This window comes from Ranitomeya variabilis, chromosome 6, assembly GCF_051348905.1.
Source record: "Ranitomeya variabilis isolate aRanVar5 chromosome 6, aRanVar5.hap1, whole genome shotgun sequence".
NCBI lineage: Eukaryota > Metazoa > Chordata > Amphibia > Anura > Dendrobatidae > Ranitomeya > Ranitomeya variabilis.
Genome location: NC_135237.1, coordinates 8,635,081 through 8,658,997, shown reverse-complemented (window position 1 = coordinate 8,658,997; position 23,917 = coordinate 8,635,081). Strand labels below are relative to the sequence as shown.

The 23,917-nt window shown below is 42.9% G+C and overlaps 1 protein-coding gene across 5 annotated transcripts in view; it reads left to right on the top strand.

The window, feature by feature from the left end:
- Positions 1-19,917, top strand: part of WNT3A (Wnt family member 3A) — a 279,783-nt gene extending 259,866 nt beyond the window's left edge. For all 5 annotated transcript variants that reach the window (XM_077267810.1, XM_077267815.1, XM_077267813.1 and 2 more), the window contains 3 exons: positions 16,521-16,786; positions 17,031-19,012; positions 19,212-19,917. In XM_077267810.1, coding sequence (XP_077123925.1) covers positions 16,521-16,786; positions 17,031-17,510 — 746 coding nt within the window. In that variant the 3' untranslated portion in view covers positions 17,511-19,012; positions 19,212-19,917. The remainder of the gene's footprint in view (positions 1-16,520; positions 16,787-17,030; positions 19,013-19,211) is intronic.
- The last annotated feature ends 4,000 nt before the right edge of the window (positions 19,918-23,917 follow it).

The following is a 23,917-nucleotide window of genomic DNA, read 5'->3' as shown; positions in this document are numbered from 1 at the left end:
CATATCCCAGAGAAAAAAAAGCTCCTAAGACCAAAATGTGTAGGAGCAAATATAGTATCAGAGAATTGCTCAAATATCCGGAAAAGAGTAGATCCAACAGATATGAATGCAGTACATATATATATAAAAAAGTCTCTGTACAGAGGAGCTGAAACCTCAATAGAACAACACTTTACTTCCATGATGACAGGCAATATCACTATGCTCCATTAAGAAAAGCCAGGAGAGATCTGTAAATCCTACCAACATTTGGCAAGCAGAGTAAGCATATACACTATCGAGCCCACAAATTAAAAGGTCATGGTAAGTTATATACGTATTACCTGAGTCTGTACTGCTGGGAACGTGGACACCACAATGTCGCGCAGTCTCCCCTATCCCCGACGCGCGTTTCGTGCTTCATCCTGGTTCATGGTAACTCAGTCAGTAAGTTTCTTGTGGGTACAGAAAGTAGGCTGGTAACTTGGTTAGTTGATTTGTTATGGGTACCAAAAGTAGACTTGTAGGCCGTCTAGCAGAGGCATCATGGTCTCGTGACGCAGCCATGATACCGTACATGGTCATTGTGTAGTGCAGAAAACACTGTCTCTGATCGGCAGTAAAATCATTACCACCGGTCAGACAGCCATGGTTCCCGCACTGTCAAATAAAAGCATGAGCCGGCAGCTGTAATCGGAGGTAAACTGGGACTACTGCTCCCATCAGCCTACGCCTGCTGCCGCTAATAACAAAAAACGCTGTGTTTTCCCCTGTATTTTAGATAACAGGCAGGCAAAACTGACAGCTGAGGGCTGCATCTCTCAGCTGTCAGCGTTGGCAAGAATAGAAGGGTCCCAATGGTGATTTTTAAAATTATTTAAATAAATAATTTAAAAAAACGGCATGGAGTCTGTTGTGAATTCTGCTCTTGGGCTCCCTCCGGTGGTTGTAAGTGGTAGCGCTGCTGTCTCTGAATCTCAGCATTTATCAGGTGTGTTCACTTTTTGTAATTCTGACTGGGCTATTTAGTCTTGCCTGACCCTTTAGTCAGTGCCAGTTGTCCATTGTTCCTGGAGGATTCACATCCCTGCCGGGTCTCTCCTGCTTTGCTGTTCATTTCAACAAAGATAAGTTCTGGCCTTGATTTTTTGCTGTCCACATGCTGTGGCCTTATTGTTCAGTTCTTTTCCATGTTTTTGTCTTGTCCAGCTTGGTCTGTATAAGGATTTGTTTAGCCAAGCTGGTATCTCTGGAGATGCAGATATACCCTCCATATCTTTAGTTAGCTGTGAAGATTTTGTATTTTCTGTGGTGGATATTTTCTACTGTTTTTATACTGACCGCATAGTACTCTGTCCTATCCTTTCTATTTAGCTAGAAGTGGCCTCCTTTGCTAAATTCTGATTTCAGTCTGTGTATGTTTTTTCCCTCTCCTCTCACAGTCAATATTTGTGGGGGGCTGCCTATCCTTTGGGAATTTTCTCTGAGGCAAGATAGTTTTCCCTTTTCTATCTTTAGGGGTAATTAGTCCTCCGGCTGTGTCGAGATGTCTAGGGAGTGATAGGTACATTCCACGGCTACTTCTAGTTGCGGTGTTAAGTTCAGGGTCTGCGGTCAGTACAGGTACCACCTTCTCCAGAGTACGTCTCATGCTGCTCTTAGGCCACCAGATCATAACAGGAGTCCCCTCCATTTTCCACAACCAGTCAAGAAAAAGCAGACAACTGGGGGCTGGTATTCTCAGGCTGACTGATAAAGGACCATGGATATTGCCCCCCCAGCCTAAAAATAGCAGCCCGCAGCTGCCCAGAAAAGGCACATTGCCCGGCTCTTTCCACTTGCCTTGTGACAGTGGCAAGTATGGTTCCTATTTGTGGGGTTGATGCCACCTTTGTATTGTCCGGTGACATCAAGCCCACAGATTACTAATGAACAGGCGTCTGTAAGACACCTATCCATTACTGGCAAAGAAAAATCAGCTGACAGCATGTCAGTCCCAGGATGCACGTTCTAAGTCCAGTGACCCAATCGGACATCAAGTGATATAAATAATAGAAAGGAATAGCATCCAGTCCAGGTGATGAAAAAGAAAAACCTTTATTCCGCCATGATCATGGTGGAATAAAGGCTTTTTTTTCTTTTTCATTACCTGGACTGGATGCTGTTCCTTTCTATTGTTTGTACCTATCCATTACTAATCCTATACATAAATTGTAAATAAACGCACAGCAAGTATAAAGTCTTTTATTTGAAATAAAACAAACTACACTTTTCGTTTTTTCTGTTAAAAATAACAAACACAGTTATATTCAACGCCCATTCCATTGAAGCCCTCATCTCCAGTAATAAAACAAAAAAAAACCCAACAATATCCCTCATCTGTCCGACGTTCTGTCCCACGCTGTAATCCATGTCTGGGGATCAACAGTTTTAAACCTGGACTGTGCCAAGATGCAACCATTCAGGCTGAGAACCACTGACATCATCGAGGTTACCGCTGGTCTGTGAGGCTGCGTTTCCAGTCGGACCCCTGAAATTCAGTGTCCTCGGTGAGATCACCGATAGCACAGTGAGAAAAAGTCTCATTTTGCAAGGTGAATTCACTGCAGTTCACCAGAAATTTTTCATTTCTCCCAGTGAACTCTCTGAGATCAGTGCTTCCCTGTGAGACTTTTTCTCACTCGCAGTTCAGGGGCCTAGCTGGCAGCGCAGCCTCAGTGACCGGTGGTAACCTTGATGAAGTCAACGCAGGTCACTGATGCTACACTGGCAGCAGCTCATTTAACTGGTTCTCAGCCTGGACGGTCACATCTTGGCAACTACCAGGTTGAAAGCTGTTTGTCACCAAACATGGATTACGACATGGGACAAAGCGATGGAGAGGTGAGGGATATGGTTGTTTTTTTATTTTTGTTTTATTACAGGAGACGAGGGCTTCAATTGAATGGGCATTAGGTGAGTATAACTGTGTTTGTTATTTTTAAATAAAAAAGGAAAAGTGTGGTTTGTTTTATTTCAAATAAAAGACTATTTACAATATAACTATAGGATTAGTAATGGATAGGTGTCTTATAGACGCCTTTCCATTACTAAGCCATGGGCTTGATGTCACCGGACAATTCAAAGGTGACATCAACCCCACAAATATGAAGTCCACTTGCCACCGCCATTGGGCAAGTGGGAAAAGTCGGGCAAAGTGCCATAATTGGCACATCTTATAGATGCACCTTTTCTGTATGGCTGCGAGCTGCTATTTTTACTGTGGGGGCCAATATCCATGGCCCCTTGAAAACCTGAGGATACTGACTCCCAGTTTTCTGATTTAGCTTGGCTGGTTATCAAAAATGGGTGGGACCCCAATGCATTTTTTAAAAATATTTATTTAAATAATTAAAAAAAACAGTGTGGAGACCCCTTTAGTCTTGTTAACCAGCCTTGCTAATGCTGACAGCTAAGGGTTACAGCCCTCAGCTGTCAATTTTGTCTGTCATGTACATGACAGGGCTGCAAACACTGGATGTTCGGAGCCCCCATTCAAGTGAATGGGGTGTGGGTGCGGGTTCGGTTTCTGCACTGGTACCCGAACCTGAACTATTTTTAACTCTTTGGCCGAACTCGCCGGACCCAAACATCCAGGGGTCCGCCCATCTCTAGTTGTGGGTACAGAAGGTAGGCAGGTAACTCGATTAGTTGATTTGTTGTGAGTAGAGAAGGTAAACTGGTAACTTGTTTTTTGTGAGTTCAAAAATAAGTCTGGCAACTTGGTTAGTTGGTAGAGAATAGGCAGGTAACTTAGTTGGTTTGTTGTGGGCACATTAGGTATGCTGGTAACTCGGTTAGTTGGTTTACTGTTTGCTTACTGTTGGTACAGAAGGTAAGCAGGTAACTTGGTTAGTTTGCTTATTGTTGGTACAGAATAGGCAGGTAAGTTGTTTGGTTTGTTGAGGGTACATGAGTTAGGCTGGTAACTCAATCAGTTGAATTTTATTTTGGGTAATTGAGGTAGGCAACTAACTTGGTTAATTGACTTGTAAGTACACCAGGCAGGCTGGTAACTTGGTTAGTTGGTTGTTTTGGGTACATGAGGTAATCTGGTAACTCAGTAAGTTGATTTTTTGAGAGGTCAAAAGGTAGTCTGGTAACTACACTAGTTGGTTTGTTGTTGGTACAGAGTAGGCAGGCTATTTAGTTAGTTGGTTTGCTGTGAGTTCAGAAGGTAGGCAGGTAACTCAGTTTGTTTGTTGTGGGCACATGATGCAGGCTACTAACTCGGTTATTTGGTTTGTTGTGAGATCAAAATGTAGGTTGGTATCTCAGCTAGTTGGTTTCTTTTGAGAACAGAAGGTAGGCAGGTAACTTGGTTAGCTGGTTTGTTGTGGGTGCAGAAGGTACGCTGGTAACTTGGTCAGTTGGGTTATTGTGTTTGGTACAGAAGGCAGGTTAGTAACTCAGGTGGTTGTTTTTTTTAATGAGCACAGAAGGCTAGCTGGTAACTCAGTTAGTTGGTTTGTTGTGGGTACAGAAGGTAGGCTGGTAACTTGGTAAGCTGTTGTGTTATGGATATATGAGGTAGGCTGGTAACTTGGTTAGTTGGTTTGTTGCGGGAACAAAAAGTAGTATGGTTACTTGGTCTAGCAGGTGTTGTGGGTACAAAAATGTCATCTGGTAACTTGGTCTAGCAGTTGTTGTGGGTACAAAATGTAGTCTGGTAACTTGGTCTAGCAGGAGCTAGTGGTCTCGTGACGCAGCAGTGATTCCACACACGGTGCACTCATTAACCAGCCACTGGCTTTTCCTTCCAGAGTTCATTGCCTGAAAGTGCCACGTTATAAAAATCTGCAGGAGTCAGAAAGCCTACCTTAGACTTGAGGTTATGAACTATGACCTGAGGAAGAGGAATGGTGACCATTCAGGATGTGTTTGGGGGGCTCCTCTTTTCATAAATCCATGTTTCTCTTTTCTGTGGGAGGCGATGGCATCAGCATTTTTTGGAAAAGTTTCTGTAGAAGAAGTTGACGGGAGACCCTGGTCCACTCCCTGCTGGGATATGCCGCAAACACAATATCTCCAAGACCATGAGATTAAGCCGAAGATAAAAAAAGTAGGAACGCTCGCCCACAATTCACACGCCCTTTAGATTGTTTTATGAAACCATTTCAATAGGGATTTCCCTTTTGGCCGACAACGAGGCCCTTCCAATGCATAGTTCTAGGTTGCTATGACTTAGTTGGTCCTTGCTAATCACTGCTGAGGGTGAATTTCATATAAAATATCTGGGGCTATTGTGCATTTAATGTGGCGTGACAGTGCCAGCACAAAGGGGGATTCAGTCTCCCAGCAGGTAATAAGGACGATTTGCCATACCGGTCGGGCAGGGTTAAGGGGAATTGTCACATGTGACCAGACCTCTCAAACACAACCTCCCATTCAACCCTCAGGTGGGCCTGGTGCAGTCCTATTGTCCTCACACTTTTCTTCCAGTTTTCACTTGTCACAAGTAGATATCCTATTGATCAGGGGATGGGATTGGAGACCTTTTCACCCCTCGTCTTGCTCTGCTGTGAACCATCGGTTATGACTCTTTTTCTTGGATTTCTATAATCCAGATGTAATTAGAGTCTGATATAAAGATCTGTACACGGGGCGCACACTAGGCCCAGCTTCTACTGGCGCTAAAGATAGAGACAGTTTCTACCAGGTTCCAATATTTTCTTATCTCTGGAAGCAAAATTGCAAGATGCCTGCAATGATTGAAATCACTATTCACAAGTAAAATTTGTTTACACTTGTAAATACCAGGATCATATTGATGAGCAGCAATGGAAGATCTCACTTTTGTACTTAAGGTACCGTCACACTTAGCGACGCTGCAGCGATATAGACAACGAGCCGATCGCTGCAGCGTCGCTGTTTAGGTCGCTGTAGAGACGTCAAACACAGCAGCTCCAGAGCGATGCAGGAGCGATCCAGTGACGTAACGGCGACTCACTTATCGTTCTCACAGGTCGTTAGCTCCATGTAAAACATTGCTGGCATCGTTGCTTTTGCTGTCAAACACGACGATACACGCCGACCTGACGACGAAATAAAGTTCTGGACTTCTAGCTCCGACCAGCGATATCACAGCAGGATCCAGATCGCTGCTGCGTGTGAAACACAACGAGATCGCTATCCAGGACGCTGCAACGTCACGGATTGTTGTCGTTCTCGTTGTAAAGTTGTTGAGTGTGACGGTACCTTTAATGTAAACCATAAAACAAAGAACCCATCCAATCTCCTGACCTGGAGCCATCACAGATCCATCTACAGGGCTGAAAAAAATGTACATTTCAGGCCTGTGACTTGGAGATGGGACAACACTTCTTCACGAGATATCCAGGGCAGTTGTGTCAGACAATATACAACTTTTCCACTTCCAGACCAGGAGTCCGTATATTCAAATGAGGGCACGATGCTACTTATGAATATGTTATTCTTGGTGTCGGCTACATAGCTCTTCACACCCGGCAGTTACGGAGGGGCTGAGACAAGGACAGTCAGTTCCGGGTCTTTCTGTCCGCTCACGTCGCAGCCTGTTCTCTGCTCTAGTGAATATCTGGCAACGGCTGTAACTTGGCTTGATAACTTTATTATGGAGAAGGTTTACTGGTGACAGAAACTTTCTGGGTTGAGTTCAGGGTAACGGTATTTTTAGCGCTTGTTCTGTGTTCCATTGTTAAAAAACAAACAGAGTCCTGACAGCGAGCCGAAAGTCAGACAATCCCATCAGTGTAATAATAACGACCAACCTATTGTGTGCCAACTCCGAGAAGATCGACGCCGGCCAACGTGACCATCAATGAGGGATCTACTCACAAAGACAGTACACAACCAGTCACATATCTGCTCTCACTGACACTAACAGGCACAGGTGTACTCACACTAATGTATACTGACACTCTCATAGACACATGTCTACTCATACTGACACTCTCATAGACACGTCTACTCATAGTGACACTCTCATAGACACATCTACTCATACTGACACTCTCATAGACACGTCTACTCATACTGACACTCTCATAGACACAAGTCTATTCATACTGACACTCTCATAGACACGTCTACTCATAGTGACACTCTCATAGACACATCTACTCATACTGACACTCTCATAGACACGTATCTACTCATACTGACACTCTCATAGACACATGTCTACTCATACTGACACTCTCATAGACACAAGTCTACTCATACTGACACTCTCATAGACACGTCTACTCATACTGACACTGTCATAGACACGTCTACTCATAGTGACACTCTCATAGACACGTCTACTCATAGTGACACTCTCATAGACACGTCTACTCATAGTGACACTCTCATAGACACGTCTACTCATACTGACACTCTCATAGACACGTCTACTCATAGTGACACTCTCATAGACACGTCTACTCATAGTGACACTCTCATAGACACAAGTCTACTCATACTGACACTCTCATAGACACAAGTCTACTCATACTGACACTCTCATAGACACAAGTCTACTCATACTGACACTCTCATAGACACGTCTACTCATAGTGACACTCTCATAGACACATCTACTCATACTGACACTCTCATAGACACGTATCTACTCATACTGACACTCTCATAGACACATGTCTACTCATACTGACACTCTCATAGACACAAGTCTACTCATACTGACACTCTCATAGACACGTCTACTCATACTGACACTGTCATAGACACGTCTACTCATAGTGACACTCTCATAGACACGTCTACTCATAGTGACACTCTCATAGACACGTCTACTCATAGTGACACTCTCATAGACACGTCTACTCATACTGACACTCTCATAGACACGTCTACTCATAGTGACACTCTCATAGACACGTCTACTCATAGTGACACTCTCATAGACACAAGTCTACTCATACTGACACTCTCATAGACACAAGTCTACTCATACTGACACTCTCATAGACACGTCTACTCATACTGACACTCTCATAGACACGTCTACTCATACTGACACTCTCATAGACACGTCTACTCATAGTGACACTCTCATAGACACGTCTACTCATACTGACACTCTCATAGACACATGTCTACTCATACTGACACTCTCATAGACACATGTCTACTCATAGTGACGCTCTCATAGACACATGTCTACTCATAGTGACGCTCTCATAGACACAAGTCTACTCATACTGACACTCTCATAGTCACATGTCTACTCATACTGACACTCTCATATACACGTCTACTCATACTGACACTCTCATAGACACGTCTACTCATAGTGACACTCTCATAGACACAAGTCTACTCATAGTGACACTCTCATAGACACAAGTCTACTCATACTGACACTCTCATAGACACGTCTACTCATAGTGACACTCTCATAGACACGTCTACTCATACTGACACTCTCATAGACACATGTCTACTCATACTGACACTCTCATAGACACATGTCTACTCATACTGACACTCTCATAGACACATGTCTACTCATAGTGACACTCTCATAGACACAAGTCTACTCATAGTGACACTCTCATAGACACGTCTACTCATACTGACACTCTCATAGACACGTCTACTCATACTGACACTCTCATAGACACGTCTACTCATACTGACACTCTCATAGACACATGTCTACTCATACTGACACTCTCATAGACACATGTCTACTCATACTGACACTCTCATAGACACGTCTACTCATAGTGACACTCTCATAGACACGTCTACTCATACTGACACTCTCATAGACACGTCTACTCATACTGACACTCTCATAGACACGTCTACTCATACTGACACTCTCATAGACACAAGTCTACTCATAGTGACACTCTCATAGACACAAGTCTACTCATACTGACACTCTCATAGACACGTCTACTCATACTGACACTCTCATAGACACATGTCTACTCATAGTGACACTCTCATAGACACAAGTCTACTCATAGTGACACTCTCATAGACATGTCTACTCATACTGACACTCTCATAGACACATGTCTACTCATAGTGACACTCTCATAGACACAAGTCTACTCATACTGACACTCTCATAGACACGTCTACTCATAGTGACACTCTCATAGACACATGTCTACTCATACTGACACTCTCATATACACATGTCTACTCATAGTGACACTCTCATAGACACAAGTCTACTCATACTGACACTCTCATAGACACAAGTCTACTCATACTGACACTCTCATAGACACATGTCTACTCATAGTGACACTCTCATAGACACAAGTCTACTCATAGTGACACTCTCATAGACACAAGTCTACTCATACTGACACTCATAGACACGTCTACTCATAGTGACACTCTCATAGACACGTCTACTCATACTGACACTCTCATAGACACGTCTACTCATTCTGACACTCTCATAGACACGTCTACTCATACTGACACTCTCATAGACACGTCTACTCATACTGACACTCTCATAGACACATGTCTACTCATAGTGACACTCTCATAGACACAAGTCTACTCATAGTGACACTCTCATAGACACAAGTCTACTCATACTGACACTCTCATAGACACGTCTACTCATACTGACACTCTCATAGACACATGTCTACTCATACTGACACTCTCATAGACACATGTCTACTCATACTGACACTCTCATAGACACATGTCTACTCATAGTGACACTCTCATAGACACAAGTCTACTCATAGTGACACTCTCATAGACACAAGTCTACTCATACTGACACTCTCATAGACACGTCTACTCATAGTGACACTCTCATAGACACGTCTACTCATACTGACACTCTCATAGACACATGTCTACTCATACTGACACTCTCATAGACACATGTCTACTCATACTGACACTCTCATAGACACAAGTCTACTCATACTGACACTCTCATAGACACATGTCTACTCATACTGACACTCTCATAGACACGTCTACTCATAGTGACACTCTCATAGACACGTCTACTCATAGTGACACTCTCATAGACACGTCTACTCATACTGACACTCTCATAGACACGTCTACTCACACTGACACTCTCATAGACACATGTCTACTCATACTGACACTCTCATAGACACGTCTACTCATAGTGACACTCTCATAGACACAAGTCTACTCATACTGACACTCTCATAGACACATGTCTACTCATACTGACACTCTCATAGACACGTCTACTCATAGTGACACTCTCATAGACACGTCTACTCATACTGACACTCTCATAGACACGTCTACTCATACTGACACTCTCATAGACACGTCTACTCATACTGACACTCTCATAGACACAAGTCTACTCATACTGACACTCTCATAGACACATGTCTACTCATACTGACACTCTCATAGACACGTCTACTCATAGTGACACTCTCATAGACACAAGTCTACTCATACTGACACTCTCATAGACACGTCTACTCATAGTGACACTCTCATAGACACGTCTACTCATACTGACACTCTCATAGACACATGTCTACTCATACTGACACTCTCATAGACACGTCTACTCATAGTGACACTCTCATAGACACAAGTCTACTCATACTGACACTCTCATAGACACGTCTACTCATACTGACACTCTCATAGACACGTCTACTCATACTGACACTCTCATAGACACAAGTCTACTCATACTGACACTCTCATAGACACATGTCTACTCATACTGACACTCTCATAGACATGTCTACTCATAGTGACACTCTCATAGACACAAGTCTACTCATACTGACACTCTCATAGACACGTCTACTCATAGTGACACTCTCATAGACACAAGTCTACTCATACTGACACTCTCATAGACACATGTCTACTCATACTGACACTCTAGACACGTCTACTCATACTGACACTCTCATAGACACGTCTACTCATAGTGACACTCTCATAGACACGTCTACTCATACTGACACTCTCATAGACACATGTCTACTCATACTGACACTCTCATAGACACGTCTACTCATACTGACACTCTCATAGACACGTCTACTCATACTGACACTCTCATAGACACGTCTACTCATACTGACACTCTCATAGACACGTCTACTCATACTGACACTCTCATAGACACAAGTCTACTCATACTGACACTCTCATAGACACATGTCTACTCATACTGACACTCTCATAGACACGTCTACTCATAGTGACACTCTCATAGACACGTCTACTCATACTGACACTCTCATAGACACGTCTACTCATACTGACACTCTCATAGACACGTCTACTCATACTGACACTCTCATAGACACAAGTCTACTCATACTGACACTCTCATAGACACATGTCTACTCATACTGACACTCTCATAGACACGTCTACTCATAGTGACACTCTCATAGACACAAGTCTACTCATACTGACACTCTCATAGACACGTCTACTCATAGTGACACTCTCATAGACACAAGTCTACTCATACTGACACTCTCATAGACACATGTCTACTCATACTGACACTCTCATAGACACGTCTACTCATACTGACACTCTCATAGACACGTCTACTCATAGTGACACTCTCATAGACACGTCTACTCATACTGACACTCTCATAGACACATGTCTACTCATACTGACACTCTCATAGACACGTCTACTCATAGTGACACTCTCATAGACACAAGTCTACTCATACTGACACTCTCATAGACACGTCTACTCATACTGACACTCTCATAGACACGTCTACTCATACTGACACTCTCATAGACACAAGTCTACTCATACTGACACTCTCATAGATACATGTCTACTCATACTGACACTCTCATAGACACGTCTACTCATAGCGACACTCTCATAGACACAAGTCTACTCATACTGACACTCTCATAGACACGTCTACTCATAGTGACACTCTCATAGACACAAGTCTACTCATACTGACACTCTCAGACACATGTCTACTCATACTGACACTCTCATAGACACGTCTACTCATAGTGACACTCTCATAGACACAAGTCTACTCATACTGACACTCTCATAGACACGTCTACTCATAGTGACACTCTCATAGACACATGTCTACTCATACTGACACTCTCATAGACACATGTCAACTCATAGTGACACTCTCATAGACACGTCTACTCATAGTGACACTCTCATAGACACATGTCTACTCATACTGACACTCTCATAGACACATGTCAACTCATAGTGACACTCTCATAGACACGTCTACTCATACTGACACTCTCATAGACACATGTCTACTCATACTGACACTCTCATAGACACGTCTACTCATACTGACACTCTCATAGACACGTCTACTCATACTGACACTCTCATAGACACATGTCTACTCATACTCACACTCTCATAGACACGTCTACTCATAGTGACACTCTCATAGACACAAGTCTACTCATACTGACACTCTCATAGACACGTCTACTCATACTGACACTCTCATAGACACATGTCTACTCATACTGACACTCTCATAGACACGTCTACTCATACTGACACTCTCATAGACACAAGTCTACTCATACTGACACTCTCATAGACACATCTACTCATAGTGACACTCTCATAGACACATGTCTACTCATACTGACACTCTCATAGACACATGTCTACTCATAGTGACACTCTCATAGACACAAGTCTACTCATACTGACACTCTCATAGACACATGTCTACTCATACTGACACTCTCATAGACACGTCTACTCATAGTGACACTCTCATAGACACAAGTCTACTCATACTGACACTCTCATAGACACGTCTACTCATACTGACACTCTCATAGACACATGTCTACTCATACTGACACTCTCATAGACACGTCTACTCATACTGACACTCTCATAGACACAAGTCTACTCATACTGACACTCTCATAGACACGTCTACTCATAGTGACACTCTCATAGACACATGTCTACTCATACTGACACTCTCATAGACACATGTCTACTCATAGTGACACTCTCATAGACACAAGTCTACTCATACTGACACTCTCATAGACACGTCTACTCATACTGACACTCTCATAGACACATGTCTACTCATACTGACACTCTCATAGACACGTCTACTCATAGTGACACTCTCATAGACACAAGTCTACTCATACTGACACTCTCATAGACACGTCTACTCATACTGACACTCTCATAGACACATGTCTACTCATACTGACACTCTCATAGACACAAGTCTACTCATACTGACACTCTCATAGACACATGTCTACTCATACTCACACTCTCATAGACACGTCTACTCATAGTGACACTCTCATAGACACAAGTCTACTCATACTGACACTCTCATAGACACGTCTACTCATAGTGACACTCTCATAGACACATGTCTACTCATACTGACACTCTCATAGACACATGTCTACTCATAGTGACACTCTCATAGACACAAGTCTACTCATACTGACACTCTCATAGACACATGTCTACTCATACTGACACTCTCATAGACACGTCTACTCATACTGACACTCTCATAGACACATGTCTACTCATACTGACACTCTCATAGACACGTCTACTCATACTGACACTCTCATAGACACAAGTCTACTCATACTGACACTCTCATAGACACGTCTACTCATAGTGACACTCTCATAGACACATGTCTACTCATACTGACACTCTCATAGACACATGTCTACTCATAGTGACACTCTCATAGACACAAGTCTACTCATACTGACACTCTCATAGACACATGTCTACTCATACTGACACTCTCATAGACACGTCTACTCATAGTGACACTCTCATAGACACGTCTACTCATACTGACACTCTCATAGACACATGTCTACTCATACTGACACTCTCATAGACACGTCTACTCATACTGACACTCTCATAGACACAAGTCTACTCATACTGACACTCTCATAGACACGTCTACTCATACTGACACTCTCATAGACACATGTCTACTCATACTGACACTCTCATAGACACGTCTACTCATACTGACACTCTCATAGACACGTCTACTCATAGTGACACTCTCATAGACACGTCTACTCATTCTGATACTCTCATAGACACATGTCTACTCATAGTGACACTCTCATAGACACAAGTCTACTCATACTGACACTCTCATAGACACATGTACACTCATACTGACACTCTCATAGACACGTCTACTCATAGTGACACTCTCATAGACACGTCTACTCATACTGACACTCTCATAGACACGTCTACTCATACTGACACTCTCATAGACACGTCTACTCATTCTGATACTCTCATAGACACATGTCTACTCATACTGACACTCTCATAGACACGTCTACTCATAGTGACACTCTCATAGACACAAGTCTACTCATACTGACACTCTCATAGACACGTCTACTCATAGTGACACTCTCATAGACACAAGTCTACTCATACTGACACTCTCATAGACACATGTCTACTCATACTGACACTCTCATAGACACGTCTACTCATACTGACACTCTCATAGACACGTCTACTCATAGTGACACTCTCATAGACACAAGTCTACTCATACTGACACTCTCATAGACACATGTCTACTCATACTGACACTCTCATAGACACGTCTACTCATACTGACACTCTCATAGACACATGTCTACTCATACTGACACTCTCATAGACACGTCTACTCATAGTGACACTCTCATAGACACATCTACTCATACTGACACTCTCATAGACACGTCTACTCATACTGACACTCTCATAGACACGTCTACTCATAGTGACACTCTCATAGACACGTCTACTCATAGTGACACTCTCATAGACACGTCTACTCATACTGACACTCTCATAGACACGTCTACTCATACTGACACTCTCATAGACACGTCTACTCATACTGACACTCTCATAGACACGTCTACTCATAGTGACACTCTCATAGACACGTCTACTCATACTGACACTCTCATAGACACATGTCTACTCATACTGACACTCTCATAGACACATGTCTACTCATACTGACACTCTCATAGACACGTCTACTCATACTGACACTCATAGACACATGTCTACTCATACTGACACTCTCATAGACACGTCTACTCATACTGACACTCTCATAGACACGTCTACTCATAGTGACACTCTCATAGACACATGTCTACTCATACTGACACTCTCATAGACACATGTCTACTCATACTAACACTCTCATAGACACATGTCTACTCATACTGACACACTCATAGACATGTCTACTCATACTGACACTCTCATATACATGTCTACTGATACTGACACTCTCATAGACACGTCTACTCATACTGACACTCTCATAGACACATGTCTACTCATACTGACACTCTCATAGACACATGTCTACTCATACTGACACTCTCATAGACACGTCTACTCATACTGACACTCTCATAGACACATGTCTACTCATAGTGACACTCTCATAGACACGTCTACTCATACTGACAATCTCATAGACACATCTACTCATAGTGACACTCTCATAGACACATGTCTACTCATACTGACACTCTCATAGACACGTCTACTCATACTGACACTCTCATAGACACATGTCTACTCATAGTGACACTCTCATAGACACATGTCTACTCATACTGACACTCTCATAGACACGTCTACTCATAGTGACACTCTCATAGACACATATCTACTCATACTGACAATCTCATAGACACGTCTACTCATACTGACACTCTCATAGACACGTCTACTCATACTGACACTCTCATAGACACGTCTACTCATACTGACACTCTCATAGACACATGTCTACTCATACTGACACTCTCATAGACACGTCTACTCATACTGACACTCTCATAGACACGTCTACTCATACTGACACTCTCTAGCATGTAAAGTGTATTTTGCTCTCTCCACCGTCCCCTGACATAGTCTGTCGGAAACATACGGATGGGGTGGGTGGAATCCAATTGCCCTATTTCTTTTTTGGCAAAGAGGTAATTCTGGCAGCCGATCTCTCATAGAGAGCACAGGAGCGCTAAGCCAGTTGGAGGAGTTGGGAGACGTAGCTGACAGCTGAGCGATGAACCGACAGTTATCGAATGGCCAGCTTTAGATTCACTACATCTCCTAGGATGCATTCAATCCACCCAGTGTCTATAGTTGGGCAGTATTAGATCTTCTAGAGCTGCCGATTTTGATGAGCATGCATCTTCAGGCACATTGGTTCTGATACATGCAGCCGCCTGGTTATCTAAATTCCTCAAGCTCTCAGCAAATGCCCTGAGTATTTGGTGCCATTTTGGGGTGGAATTAATTTTAATACATCCTAGCCCTTGTTACTGAAGGCTAATATAAGAATTGTGGCTATTGACGAGAAGCTGAGATCTCTCCGTCCCGTTGTGTACAAGTACACTGAGTTTTACAGTCTTCATGATCAGATTCAGATTCTTATCTAATTTTCCTTCATTCATTTCCAGCAACGCGAGAGTCTGCCTTTGTCCACGCCATTGCCTCAGCTGGAGTGGCGTTTGCTGTAACCAGAGCCTGTGCAGAGGGATCTGCGACAATCTGCGGATGCGACAACCATCACAAGGGTCCCCCAGGTGAAGGATGGAAATGGGGTGGCTGCAGTGAAGACATGGACTTTGGAAGCATGGTGTCTCGAGAATTTGTAGACGCTCGTGAGAACAGACTAGATGCTCGTTCGGCAATGAACAGACACAACAATGAAGCAGGAAGAACAGTAAGTAACTTTGGTTTTTCTTTCTACAAAGTTCCTGTTCTAAGGAAAGTTCAATATTTTCAGTGTCAGTCCCACAATAAGATCCTAATATGTTAAGGAAAAGTTTATTCCACTGACAAATTGGTGTCTCCGAAAAAAAGAGAGGTCAATCGATCTTTATCAGTCATAACTAATTGTTCTTTTGTATATTATTGATCGTAGGATTGTCGACTAAAGCTTTTCTTGTTTCATTCTTCTTCTACAGTCTATCACAGATCACAGACATCTTAAATGCAAGTGTCACGGGCTATCAGGAAGCTGCGAGGTAAAGACATGTTGGTGGTCACAACCTGATTTCAGAATGATTGGAGACTATCTCAAGGACAAGTATGATAGTGCTTCAGAGATGGTCGTGGAGAAGCATCGTGAATCCCGTGGTTGGGTGGAGACGCTTCGACCAAAATATACTTTCTTCAAGCCTCCAACTGAGCGTGATCTCATTTACTATGAGAGCTCTCCTAACTTTTGTGAGCCCAACCCTGAGACAGGCTCTTTTGGAACACGAGACAGGATATGCAATGTCACCTCTCATGGAATTGATGGGTGTGATCTCTTATGCTGCGGACGAGGACACAACACGAGGACTGAGAAAAGAAAAGAAAAATGTCATTGCATCTTTCATTGGTGTTGCTACGTTAGCTGTCAAGAATGTGTAAGGGTTTATGATGTCCACACATGCAAATAAGCAAAGATTCATGGATAAGACACTTCTGACCATCAACTAGAGACTGTTGTCCATCTTGGCTCACTGAGTCCTTTCAATATGACAAAGACCTTTAACTGACTAGTGTCCTACAGCTTCTTGGCAGACCCAAGATGCGCAGGCAGAGTAGCCTTTCACTTAAGTGGAAATATCTTGAAACTTACTGTTGATACACAATGCCGAACAAAGGAAACGTTCTAACATGTTACCATGAAGCGGAACGTAGATGTAATATTGCGTCACTATCTACTTTCAGATGATAGTTTCCGATTGTTAGAGAAGGTTCTGTCGGATAAGAGTCTCCGGTGTTAACATTCCAGATCCAATTCTTCTACTGTAGCACAAAAACACTGCCTGTCTTCTACACTGCAGAATTCATGGAGACAAACATACTCCAAGCTCTAGAAGTATATACAGCATAGATAAATGATGGAGTCACATCTAAGCTGCCATATTTGTATCCAGAATATGACATGATGGTGGGTTTCCCGTGGGCAGGAAATTCTGTTGAGTTGAGATATGTAAGTTTCAGGCAATTGGTTGTATCCCGCCTACATAAGAGAGAATACCCACATCATTGAGTAAAGCCATCAATAGCTGTAATCAGGAAATCCCACGAGTCAACATTTTCATGATCGAGGGCATTCATGCAGAAATTTTTTACATTGCAAATTACTTTCCATCCTTGCAAAATTCATAATCTTGCACTGAAGTTCCCAGATGGTTGTATAGAGAAACCTTGAGCAGAGTGTGCTAGAAAATGTTAAATCATGTCTGAAATTGATCCGACTAAAGAGTTGCCTGACTGCTCGTATAATATGCTATGTGAGCAATAGTTGGGATATGGCCGATTGTTACAGAGGGATTTACAATTAAGGGAAACCCTCACTTACAAGCTCAGCTACTTCTCTTGCTATTCTCCTGCCATCAGAGCTGATGAGAAGTGCCCTGACTCTTCTGTCCTGTCCCGATTATACGACGTGTGTGTGATCATTGGCCTCTCAGGCAGTGCAAGATGGGGCTTCTTATACCGTCGTTTCTGTTCTGAACCTTCCACTGAATACTTGCAATGGACAAACCATTGAAAAAATAAGTATTTAGAACTTTCTTGCTATAGATTTTGACCAATGTTTAATGGTGGCAAGCCAAAACAAGTCCACTCCCTTCAACATCCTGATGAGGAACAGTTTGAGGCTAGAACTAAAGGGAATGGAAGGATCTGGAGGGGAACATTTGGTCGGACTGCAGAAAGCACTAATCAAAATGTTTTTTTCTTCCCTTAAATGCTGCTATCCACATTTTAATAACTACACAAATATAATTGTTTTCTTTCTATGAAAGAAATTGTTTAGATTATAGTTTCATGTTGTTGTTTTTTTAAGATAAAAATATGTGAAGTTTTGTACTAATTCATCTTCTGGTAATTTTTGTTTCCGTTTATAGAAAGGTCTTAAATATATTGGAAAAAAAAGGGAGAGCATTAGGCCGGAGACACACTGGTGCGAGAGACGGCCGAGTCTCGCTGGTTAAAAGCAAGCTGTGGCACCTGCATTCCGGAGCTGAGCGTGCAGCTCCATGTATTGCTATGGAGCCGCACGCTCCGCTCCAGAGTGCAGGTGCCACAGCTTGCTTTTAACCAGCGAGACTCGGCCGTCTCTCGCACCAGTGTGTCTCCGGCCTTAGTAGGAGAGTGCAATAGGCAGCGGGCGCTTGGCTCTTCAAAGGCCACCAAGTTCGTAGTCGCAGAGCAGGGGCGAGTGTCTAGATATGAAATACAGGCCTGACGAAAGATTCATAGACACCACATCTTGGAGAGAACTAGATTACCTGGCTTCTTCAATGAAAAGAAGTTGTTCTTGATGACGGATGAAAAATGATTTTGGTCCAAGGATGAAAATCCAGCTCATTACTCTTGTGATGGCCATGTTGACCACAATTGGTCTTCAGACCAAGTCCTTCATGTGTCTCATCTTCTACTTATCGTAACTGTTTTGTTCCAGCCATGACTTTGAAGCCAACCTTAGACTGAAGAGCTGTCGCCCTACTTCTTCCAGGATGCGCGTCACAAGTGTAAAATGATGATCCAAAGCTATGTACAATTTAGACCATTACTTTTTTTTATATTTCTTAAGTTGGATGATTTTTTATGACTATTTATTTTATGAATAAATGTATATATATTAGTGAGAGTATATATTTTCAGAGATAACTTGTTGGGACAGTGTTGTTATCGCTTTGCTACTGTTGTTGTGACCTCAAAGTCTTATTCTGGTTCCTACTGACAGCACATTAGTCATGGCGTTATGTTTAATACCATTGTGTTACCTGTAAATTGCTAGATGTGTTAACTCTATATTGATAATAAAACATGGATTAATTTTAAACAATTCCCCAAAGAATTTAGCAATGTTTTTCCTTTACAGACAAAAGCACCCAAAACACCATTTTGTTCTTCACATTAAATAAAATGGGAACTTCAGCCTCTTCCCTTATAGCATATCTGAACCAATCATACATGGAACCATCCAGCAGGTATCTACCATGAGGAGACTATCAAAGAGTGAAACAGCAATACACTAATTGGCCACATTGCTAGAGACCTTCACCCTGTAATGCTTTGGGAATATTGGGCCCTGTGGACCGGATGTCAATTACAATTTCCAAAGCTTAGACATACTAATATATTGTGTACAGCCAGGTCCACCTGATCACAAAGATGCTCTAAGGAATTACGATCTGGGGACTATAAAGACTAAGAAAGCAAGGAAAACTTGATGCCTTGTTCCTGAGACCAATACGTTATGATACAATCTTGGTAAATTGTGGCATTGACCTGCTAACGCAGGCCATGAAGGAAGGAACATGTTCAGCTTCAGCCACAATGTTCAAAGGTCCGTCCAAAGGTCCACCATTACTGCAGCTCCACCAGCCAGACAGAAAGATGTCATGTATCCACATGTATCAGAGGAGTCACCAAAAGACCTTCCCCCACTATTATCGCAGTCCATTAGTCAGATAGGAATGGGTCATCTATCCACTGGTAGCAGAGGAGCCAGTGTCCACCAACTATACTTTACCCACCATTACTTGCATTTCCACCAGCAAGACAGAAAAAGGTGATCTATATACAGATATCAGGGGAGCCAGAGTGCATGAAAAAAATTGTCCCGCTCTTCACCAGCCTGATAGGAAGGGTCATCCATCAATAGGTATCAGAGGAGTCAGAGTAAACCAAGAAAACCTTCTACATTACTGCATTTCCAGCCAGACAGAAAAAGGTCATCCATCCACAGGTATCAGAGGAGTCATGGTGCACAAAAAAACCTTCTGCCATCTTTACTGGGCTCCACTAACAAGACAGAAAAAAGTCCATATGTGCATAGGTATCAGAGTGCACCAAAAAACCTCCCCCATAATTACTGCACTCCAACAGCTAGACAGAAAGAAGCCATCTATCCACAGGTATCAGAGGAGTCAGGGTGCACCAAAAAAATCTTCCCCACTCCACCAGCCAGAGAGGAAGGATCATCCATCAACAGGTGTCAGATAAGTCCGAGTAAACCAAGAAACCATCCCCAACATTACTGCAGCTCCACCAGCCAGACAGAAAGATGTCATGTATGCACATGTATCAGAGGAGTCAGAGGGCACCAAAAGACCTTCCCCCACTATTACTGCAGTCCATTAGTCTGACAGGAATGGGTCGTCTATCCACTGGTAGTAGAGATGCCAGTGTGCACCAACTAAACTTTACCCGCCATTACTTGCATCTCCACCAGCAAGACAGAAAAAGGTGATGTATACACAGATATGAGAGAAGACAGAGTGCATCAAAAAATCATCCCCCTCTTCACCAGCCTGATACGAAGGGTCATCCATCAATAGGTATCATAGGAGTTAGAGTAAACCAAGAAAACCTACATTACTGCATTCCCAGCCAGACAGAAAAAGGTCATCCATCCTCAGGTATCAGAGGAGTCATGGTGCACCAAAAAAAAACCTCCCATCTTTACTGGGCTCCACAAACAAGACAGAAAAAGTCCATCTATGCACAGGTATTAGAGGATATCAGAGGAATCAGAGTGCACCAAAAACCTCCCCCCATAATTACTGCACTCCAACAGCTAGACAGAAAGAAGCCATCTATCCACAGGTATCAGAGGAGTCAGGGTGCACCAAAAAAATCTTCCCCCACTCCACCAGCCAGATAGGAAGGATCATCCATCAAAAGGTATCAGATAAGTCGGAGCAAAAAAAGGAACCATCAACAACATTACTGCATCCCCACCAGCCAGACAGAAAGAGGTCATAGATATAAAGGTATCAGAGAAGTAAGAATGAACCAAGAAAACCTTCTTCACCATTACTGCACATCCACCAGTCAGACAGAAAGAAGCCACCTACCCACACATATCAGAGGTTTTGGGATGCACCAAAAAAACCTTCCCTCATCATTACTGCACTCTACTAGCCAGACAGGAAGGGGTTATCCATCAACAGGTATCAGAGAAGCCAGTGTGCATCAACAAAACCTTCCCCACCATTACTGCATCTCCACCAGGAAAAAGTCATCCATCCACAGGAGCCAGAGAGCACCAAGAAAGCCTTTCTCCAGCATTACTCCACCTCAATCCAGGAAGGTGTTATCCATGTATCAGAGGAGTCAGGGTGCACTAAGATATCCTTCCCCACTATTACTGCACCACCTACAGACATTTAACTGGCCTATAGAGTGCCAGGAAGGGGATAACAAATTCTACTTACCTCTCCTCAACCCTTTCCGTTGCCACCAGCCCTCTGATCAGATTTTGTGTCTCCTTACAGATTGGTCTTTAATTTACTAGGATCCATGTGTCCATGGAATGATATAGGAGAAGTAGCCGTAGGCACTACTATTAAGGGTGGTGCTCAAGTAGGTGCCCAAACCTTATGATATTTGTAAAGTAACTTGGCACACACGTGATCAAAATGCTTATGTGGTTTAATAAAGAGAGTACATAGAGACGTTTCGGTCATAGACCTTCTTCAATGTACTAAACAAAAATGATAACAAAGTAAATAAAGTATATACAGTAAATAAATCATGGTCAAATGTAGAAAACAACATAATTATAGCTGCTTTGGAAGTGGCATACTACTGAGTACATCAGTCTCTTATGCAGTGCAGTTTAGTGAAGAAACTTACTAAAAGTCATGCACTAGTGGTGTATAGAAGGTTATTATTTAGTGACCGTAGGACTAAGGATCTCTCGCTTGTTGCATATTAAGGAAAAGAAGAAGGACCTACCCTCTCTCAGAGAGTCTATCTGGTGAGCGGATTTTTTGGGGGAAAACAAATCCTGTAAATATGCATATAATATTTTAGAATCTCAATGCATGTGGTAGCATATACTGGAATAGGAATAGAAAAGAACATACCCCTCTGTACGTCTGGTAGTGGTAACTATGGTCTGTGCATGAGTCCGGCACTGTGGGGTAAAGTGACATGGCTATAAGTGCCTCGGACTCGCAGACTGGGGGTGAGCGGTATGGTGCCTGGCTTACCTAGCGTGTCTCTATCCTGGACGCGGTGTCCACCGCTTGTCCTCGATGTGGTGAGGTACGCTCGCTGCTGCCGTTTAATAGCCGCGCATAGAGACGCGCTACCGGAAGTGCTGGGCCGGAAGTGACCTAGCAATGTGGGTTTGGCTCTATTGCGTTCCACTAGTACTGCTGTGGGAGGGGCCGTGCGTTCCACTGCGGGCATGCGTAGTGAGATAGTGCCCTGGAGAACTAAAATACGTGATCTGCTGTTCCAGAGTGATGAATAGTAGCTCTCATTGTGAGGTGGCGACAGGTGGTCGTTCTTGGTGATAGATAGCAGTGATATAGCAGGGGTGACATTCAATCCAGATAGTATTAATAAAGTCGATTCTGTGGAAAGAGATATAAGTGTTAGAATCGAGAATCAACACTAACGGCGACATTTTACTGACAAAGATGGCATTGTAAAAGTCACGTTAAAGGTACATGGTAATCATGAGCAATTCAATTGGTCCTCCATCAGGAGAGGAAGGCCTGGATGTCATAGCCTCTGTTAAGGCCCCTTGGGGCTAAAGTCTGTAGTTCGTGTATCCAGAAGGCCTCTCTCTTTTTCAGGAGGCCTATCCTATCACCCCCTCTACGTAATGGTGACACCTGTTCAATCACCTGAAATCTTAACTGGGCGATTGTATGGCCCTGCGTAATAAAATGATAGGGGATGGGTAATAGGGTGTTTTTGCACCTTATCGTAGATTTGTGCTTGGAGATCCTCTGTTTGATAGGTTGGGTTGTCTCTCCAACATAGTATAGTCCGCAAGGGCACTTGATTATATAGATCACATATGTTGAATCACACGTGAAAAAAC